Source organism: Ursus americanus, chromosome 35 (assembly GCF_024610735.1).
Source record: "Ursus americanus isolate L20-20 chromosome 35, mUrsAme1.1.p, whole genome shotgun sequence".
NCBI classification, from domain to species: domain Eukaryota; kingdom Metazoa; phylum Chordata; class Mammalia; order Carnivora; family Ursidae; genus Ursus; species Ursus americanus.
Window position 1 is genome coordinate 4,289,814 of NC_142161.1, and position 8,068 is coordinate 4,297,881.

General features: G+C 45.1%; 1 protein-coding gene across 1 annotated transcript; it reads left to right on the forward strand.

Moving 5' to 3' along the window:
• The first annotated feature begins 221 nt into the window (after nt 1-221).
• Nucleotides 222-1,199, forward strand: LOC123795695 (olfactory receptor 6E1). The gene has a single exon (XM_045802581.2). The coding sequence runs from the start codon at nt 222-224 to the stop codon at nt 1,197-1,199; it is 978 nt and encodes a 325-aa protein (XP_045658537.2).
• The last annotated feature ends 6,869 nt before the right edge of the window (nt 1,200-8,068 follow it).

An 8,068-nucleotide genomic window follows, 5' to 3' on the forward strand; every position in this document is an offset into this window, starting at 1 on the left:
GCCTTACTTACATCACCCTGAAAACCAACACAAAAGTATGCCTGGCACCCAACATGAGACAGAAATCCCCAGGGTATCTACAAAACAAGCCTGAACAGTGAGTACTAGGAAGATACCTCCCTCACACAAATAAAGGACTCTTTCAGCTCAAAATGGAATATTCATCCCTCTTTCCTTTCAGTTCCAAGTGTCCTCAGGTCCCCAGAACATCACAGCTCTTGATGCTGCACCCTTCTGATTGGCCACCCCCAGGAGACGTCAGAGGAGCCATGGGGAACCACACCGTTGTCACTGAGTTTGTCCTGCTGGGGCTCTCAGATGCCTGTGAGCTGCAGATGCCCATCTTCCTGGGGCTGCTTCTGACCTACCTCCTCACTCTGCTGGGGAATCTCCTCATCGTGGGCGTCACCCTCATGGACAGGCGCCTCCACACCCCCATGTACTACTTCCTCCGCAACTTTGCTGTCCTGGAGATCTGGTTCACCTCGGTCATCTTCCCCAAGATGCTGACCAACATCCTGACCGGAGACAAGACCATTTCCGTCTTCGGCTGTTTCCTACAAAGCTTCCTCTATTTCTTCCTGGGCACCACAGAGTTCTTCCTCCTGGCGGTGATGTCCTTTGACAGGTATGTGGCCATATGTAACCCCTTGCGTTATGCCACCATCATGAGCAAAAGGGTCTGTGTCCAGCTAGTTCTTTGTTCATGGGTGGCAGGATTCCTTCTCATCATCTTTCCAAGTTTCATCACTTTTCGGCAGCCATTTTGTGGCCCCAATGTCATTAATCATTTCTTCTGTGACAACTTCCCACTCCTGGAGCTCATATGTGCAGACACGAGTGTGATAGAGCTCCTGGGCTTTATTGTGGCCAACTTCAGTTTACTGGGCACGCTGTCCGTGACGGCCACCTGCTACGGCCACATCCTCCACACCATCCTGCACATCCCCTCAGCCAAGGAGAGGCAGAAAGCCTTCTCCACCTGCTCCTCCCACATCGTTGTTGTGTCTCTCTTCTATGGCAGCTGCATCTTCATGTACGTCCGGTCAGGGAAGGGTAATGAGGGAGAGGACAAAAACAAGGTGGTGGCCTTGCTCAACACCGTGGTCACCCCAACGCTCAATCCCTTCATCTACACCCTGAGGAACAAACAGGTGAAACAGGTGTTTAGGGAGCAGGCAAACAAACTCTTCTTATAAAGCTATGGAACTAGGAAGCCCAAGCTAATATTCCCAGACAAGTTAAGGGATTATCAGGCCCCTCCAAGAAACTGAGACTTTCCTTAGAAAATTTTCTGATGCCACGTTTCTGGAGTGCCCGACACTATGCAATTCGGTACGAACTCATGAGTTCTCTAGACCGTCAGAGCATTTTTATTAATTATCAGATTTGAATTATTCTCTTCTTTCCATCTGTGTCTGCCTGGCTTCCCAACAGACTCTAAAGAGCTCTTTGGGCACAGGTACTAGCTCTGGAACTCTCCTTAAGCCTCAAGCACCTACCCATTGTCATTGACCATATGAATACTCATAAGTACTTGCAGACAGATTGCGTTGTGTCTGTTGCTCCAACACCCTCAGAGGAGAGGAGAACCTTCGTCTGTTAGCACTGCCCTCATTTCACGCTTGTGCTCCTGTCACAGTAACACATCAGCAGGAACTCAACGAAGGCCTGAGGCTGACTCCTTAATTCCTACATAAGCTGCTTATGCTCTTTTAGTATTAAAATTCATAGAAATTCCTCATTCCATTTGACAAGGACTCTTCTACCTACTACTTGGTTACTTCTCTGACCTCAGTTTTCTCCTCTGTAAAATGGGAAGGCGATGCCCATTCCAAAGGAGGGTGACGCAAGTCAAATGAGATATCTCTGCAAGATGCCTCAAATAGTGACCAGCACAAAATAAGTCCTCAATAAATGTTAGTTCATTTCCTCCATTTCTCATCCCTCCTTCCCTTACTTCCCTCTGGACTTCACATCGGTTGTCAACGAAACCATTCCTATTCAAAAGGCTATGAATTCTGTATTCCAGATGATACAGTAAATAGTATATAAAGTGAAACATACAATTGGACCTGTTGAAGTTTGTTACTGAAATGTTCACTACTTTCATGAAGGAAAACATAAAGACATATTGGCAAATAAACAAACATTAAATAAAGGAAGAAATTGATTACTGTATTTATTCATTCCTAAATAATTATGACACAAATGTCATGCTCAAGAAAATGTACTATGTGGCCCGGGATATAAAACTTAATCTATGTCTTTGAAAAATCTGAAATCTGATAAGGAAGATAGAAAGTACACAAATAACTATAATTCAGGGTAGAAAATGATCTGTGTAAGAAAAAAATCATGTGCGACTCTTCCACAACAAATGGGAAAACCAGGAGGAAATGGACGATTTCCTAGAATAAGAGAATTATCAAAAAAATTAAGAAGCAATAGAAAACATTTAATTAGATAAATTACCATAGAAGGATTTCAAAATGGGATTATATACCTTCTATAATCTCAAAAACCATGTCCTCAACAACAAAACAAACAACCCAATTCAACAATTGGCCACTACACACATGAAAAGGTGTGCAACATCACTAATCATTACGGAAATGCACGTCAAACTCACAATGAGCTACGGCTTCATACCCAGTAAGTTGGCTCATATTGTTTACATGTCAAAACCAGGAAATAGCAAGTGTTGGCAAGAAGGTGGAGAAATTAGAGCTCTTGGACTTTGCTGGTGGGGATGTAAAATGGTGTAGCCACTGTGGAAAACACTATGGCAGTTCCTAAAAAACAAACATACATTGACTATACAATGCAGCCATTCCACTTCTGGGTACATCCCCAAAAGGACTGAGAGCAGGGACTCAGACAGATCTTCGTACATCGACACTTATAACAGCATTACTCACAATAGTCAACCACATGGGAACAACTCAATGACTGTGGATGACGGAATGGATCAACAAGACGTGGTATAGACATACGATGGAATGTTATTCTGCCTTAAAAAGGAATGAAATTCTGACACACGCTATGCAACATGGATGAACCTTGAAGACATTCTGCTAATGTGTCTGAAACAAGCCAGACACAAAAGTACAGATAGTGTGTGAGACCACGTGTATGAGGTATCTAGAGCAGTCAAAATCATGGAGAGGGAAAGTAGAATGGTGGTCACCAGGGGCTGGAGGTGGGGGTGGGAATGGAGAGTTATTGTTTAATGGATACAGAGTTTTGGTTTCAGATGATGAAAAAGTTCTGGAGACGGGTAACGATGATGATTACACAGCACCGTGGATGTACTTAATGCCACTGAACAGTACACTTTTAAATGGTTAAAATGGCAAATTCTATGTTCCATGTATTTTACCAAAATAAGAAAAATACAGATTCCAGAACAAAACAAGACTATGTTATCATTGACTCCCCCTCTCTCTCTTCTATCCTACAGTCAATCTATCGGCGAATTCTGTAAATTACACTTTCAAAATATATACAACACCCCACCGCTTCTAACCATCACCAGCACTACCCCCTTTGTCCGTACCACCTTCCATTTCCTCTAGGTTCACCATCGCCTACTTCCCACTGCCCCATCCTCATATCCTTGGAAGGGGGCAGGGGTAGAAAGCACAGGTAAGGGGGAGGTGGGCTTGCAGAGTTAAGTCAGACGAAGTCAACAACACACACCCGTTCCCTCTTAAGATTTCCCACCTGAAAGAGGTCTTAGGTGTTGGAAGGGTACCTTTTAACTTTCAATGATGTTCAGAATTCTAGCAATTACATAGCATTGGGCAACTTAATAACCCCATTCATTGGACTTACACTAAATGGAGGACTTCTAAAATAATGAGTGGCCAGAAAATTCATTACACCTCGCCTGAGTTCCATCCAAGGGTCAAGGTAAAAATAACTGCATGAACAGGTTTGAACGGGTATGCAGCAAGGGGAGGATGGAAAATGCATACTACAAACACGGTACAAAGACAAGCCATCGACCAGATAAATGAGCAAAGGATACACATAGACACCTCACAGAAAAGCAACACCAAAGGGCCAATGAATGAAGAAAAAGTGGTTCAACCATATTAATAGGACAATTCAAATTAAAATAATAACCCTTTGGATGATTCTTCTATTTTTCAATTTTAAAAGTAATAATGGTGTTGTCGTTACATTTTAAAGAGTACTATGGCTCTAATAGTTCCTGAAATAATTACAGATGAAGTGATATGATGTCTGGGATTTGCTTCACAATAATATGGGAAAGGGGAAAATAGCTGGTAGCCTAGGTGAAACGAGGATGACCATGACCTGGTTATTGTCAAAGCTAGCTAATGAGTAAATGGAGATCCTAGTATAATCTGTCTACTTTTGTATATGTTTGAAGTAACCATAATAAAAGCGTAAAGTGAAAAGATCATAGAAATGCTTCAAACAAGAGGTAATGTGGCTATGACCTTGAGTAGTACCCATGGCAATGCAACAAGAACAAAGATGTAAGAGATGCTGCACGGGCAGAAACTCCTAGGGCTTGGGTACCTTAGAGGTAAAATGATCGCAGGAAAAAAACACAATTAAAGGAGAGCCCCAGGTTTTGAGTCTAGGTAATTAGAAAGATGTTAGCACAGAAACAGAGCAATAGGGAGAAAAGCTGGCTTGGAAGGTTCAGAGTTGGTTCTGTCTTAGACAACTCTATTGTGGGCACAGCAAACGCGGGACGAGCATGTTAACTGGGACAAGGAACTCTTCACAACACTTCCAGTAGCACTGGAATTGTCCCTTTGTCCATTTCCCGTGTTCACTGTTTAGTTTATAGCACAGAAAGCTGTCCAACAAGTGGATGGTCATAACTGAGAAGAAAGTGGTGATGTCAGTATTTGTAAGCTTGTCCCTAACCATCGGACAATGAGGTCTCCATATTCAATCCCAGGAAGCAGCAAATACTGGTCTCTAAGAGTTTGCATGAGAATCACTAATGGCATAAACCAAGCTCAAGATTTAGAGTATCAGAAAGTTCAAAGTAGGGGCGCCTGGGTGGCTCAGTCATTAAGCGTCTGCCTTCAGCTCAGGGCGTGATCCCGGGGTCCTGGGATCGAGCCCCACATCGGGCTCCTCCGCTGGGAGCCTTCTTCTCCTTCTCCCACTCCCCCTGCTGTGTTCCCTCTCCCACTGGCCGTCTTTGAAAGAAAGAAAGAAAGAAAGAAAGAAAGAAAGAAAGAAAGAAAGAAAGAAAGAGAGAGAGAGAGAAGAAAGAAAGTTAGATCAAAGCAGCTATCATCAGCAGAGAGCTCAAGACCAAAGGTACAGGAGGTAGGACATCTGTACCCAGCATATCCTGCATTAAATGCCCCACCAGCACACCGCAAAAGTAAAAGCTAGATTCCTGAAGAGAACTATATTCGTTATCTGTTGTTGTGTAACATACTATCCCTAAACATAGCATCTTAAAACAACAAGCATTTATTAGCTCACGGTTTCTGAGTTAGGAATCGGGACATGACACAACTGGGTGCCTCCAGCTCAGGATCTCTCACAAGGTTATAACCACCATGTAGGTTAGGAAGACAGTCATCTCGAGGCTCCATCTGGGAGAAGATCTGCTTCCAGGTCCCCTCATGTGGCTGTTGACAGGCCTTCTGGCTGATACCTAGAGACATCGGTTCCTTGCCGTTGGGGTTTCTCTGAAGGACAACTCACAACATGGCAGGTGGCTGCCCTCAGAACAAGCAAGAGAGCAAGAGAGGGCATGCAAGATGGAAATCACAGACTCTCTGTAACATTCTCAGAAGTGACGTCTTAGTCCTTTACTGTATTCTATTCATTAGGAGCTAGTCACTAGTTCCATGAGGGGAAGGGATGACATGGGGATATGAACACCACAGGAGGGTGGGGATCCTAAGGGCTGGCCATCTAAGAGGCTGCCTGTCACAAGAAATATGTAAGACTAGTCTTGACACCAAGTAAATATGCTATTTGATGTCCCACTGAATATTACAAAAGATCTCTAACAACACGGAGACCACATTACATCTGTCCTCTATTCGGATGGCTAGAAGCAAACATACTGTCCATGAAAGCTCCAAGAGGCTACGAAGCAATCCACCCATGTTAGAGTCACCAGACAAAAGACTCAATCATGATCTCCTATGATACAGGGACCATGTCTGCTCCATTGTTGGGTTCCCCGTGCCACCTGACACAAGGTGAGTGAGTGCTCAATAAATCTTGATTGAATGGAATGGAATGGAATTTAATGCAGGGGAGCAATGGCTAAGAGAAGAGAGGGCAGGCAAAGTGTAGAAGACAGAATCCCACTGTGACAACTCTAAGTGGTCTCAGCGGTGCTTCCCCTCATGCAAAAACCTGTTCTGTCCTCGTTTGACCCTTCCCTCCAAATTCTGGGACAATCCTGGCTGAGGGCAGGGAGACTTTGGAAAGACCCAGGCCAGCTCTGTGGGTTTCGGCCTCAGTCTCGCTTCATGGGAGTCCACATTCACCGTGGTGCTCCCCTTATAGTGACGAAACTTGCCCTGTTCCTGAAAAAAAGGCTCTTGTGCCCTGTCCTGGGAATTGGACCCTGGCCTTCCATTCAGTGCCTAGTCCTGATCCTGAGGACTGCCTATTCTTCCATCATTGAGGATGTGATTTCTCCTTAGCTCTCCTGACAGGCTGACCCCAACCTCTCGGGGACTCTAGTCACACTCCTGAGCTCCCAACCAGCCAAAGCCTTCTGCCACCTGCAGTTACACTTCCCAGATATCAACAGGCTGCGGTCTACCCAGACACCAACCATTCCCTCTGCAAGGATCCCTTTCCGTGCTCTGCCTACCTGGGCAGGCCTGGTCGTTTTCAAGGTCTTATCCTCTGACCACGGTTTCTTTTCTCATGCCTTCAATCTACCTTTGCCTGCCCTTATTTTTCCTCCTGATCTACTAACTCTTCATCAAAAGTAATGAAGCTTTTCCTCTGTGGCTTCTCCCCCATACCCTGCAATAAGTCCCCTCATCTCCTTTCCTCTTCCCCCTGCCTGCTCCAATCTCTTCTTCCTGCCATCCCCCAGAGTGATGACTTTTTAAAGCAAAGCAAGATCTTGTCACTTCTCTGCTGAAGACCTTCCAACAGCTTCCAGTTGCACTTGGAATGCACCATCCTCCTTACTGGCCAGGACTTCAAGGCTCTGCAATTTTGACCCCAGCACAACACTGCAGCCAAATCTCAGGTCATCATCACCGTCTTCCTGACTCACTGGCCTTCTTGCCGTGCTTCAAAAACACCAGCTCTTGGCCATAACATGGCCTTGAAATACTCTCTTCTCTTTGCCTGGAAACGTTCGTGAACAGTCATCTGGAGAACCCCAACTCTGCTTCAAGTCTGAGCTCCATTCTGATGTCCTTGGCATGCCGTTCCTGGCCATCCATCGAAGGCAGGTCTCACTTGTTTTCTCTCCTCACACACCCACTCTATGTCTTCATGGCCCTCATGATGTCTTGTTAGTACGTATTTCCTAACGTGTGTTCCTCTTCTGAGTTTTAGTGTGAGAACGGGACTGATTTCCCAGTTTGAGGAAAGTAATTCAGGTTCTTTTTCTTTCACATGAGGAGCCCTTTACCAGAAACAAAGATTCACATAGTAAGGATAAAACCATGGTCAAGGAGGAAAAGGGAATTCCAGGGAAGAAAAGGGAGAAACTCTAGTCACAGAGGGGAGTCAATGTTTTCATTACTCACCATGCCTGGCAGGTGCCCACTGATGGACAATCACCAGTTCGAAAGCTGCAGGGCTTCCGAAGCCAGGCCCCTTCTGATCTGGCCAGAGAAGGAATAAAATTTCAATAAGCAGATCCCATGGTGGGTGCCATGTTCACGCTTCACCCTCAGCTGTCCAGCTGTCTGGGCCTGCTTCCTATGCGTCACTGGGGTAGTCTCACTCTTACCACCTGGTAAGGTGGCTACACAAGCAGTTTTTATGACTTCCAAGTGTGTAGGGAGTGGTTCGCCAACACGAGCCATCCTACCACATCGAGAATAGCCAGATTCTCAGGGGCGCCTGGGTA

Excerpts from the sequence above, each read along its gene's own strand:
- LOC123795695 (XM_045802581.2), top strand. The coding sequence starts at position 222 with ATGCTGCACCCTTCTGATTGGCCACCCCCAGGAGACGTCAGAGGAGCC.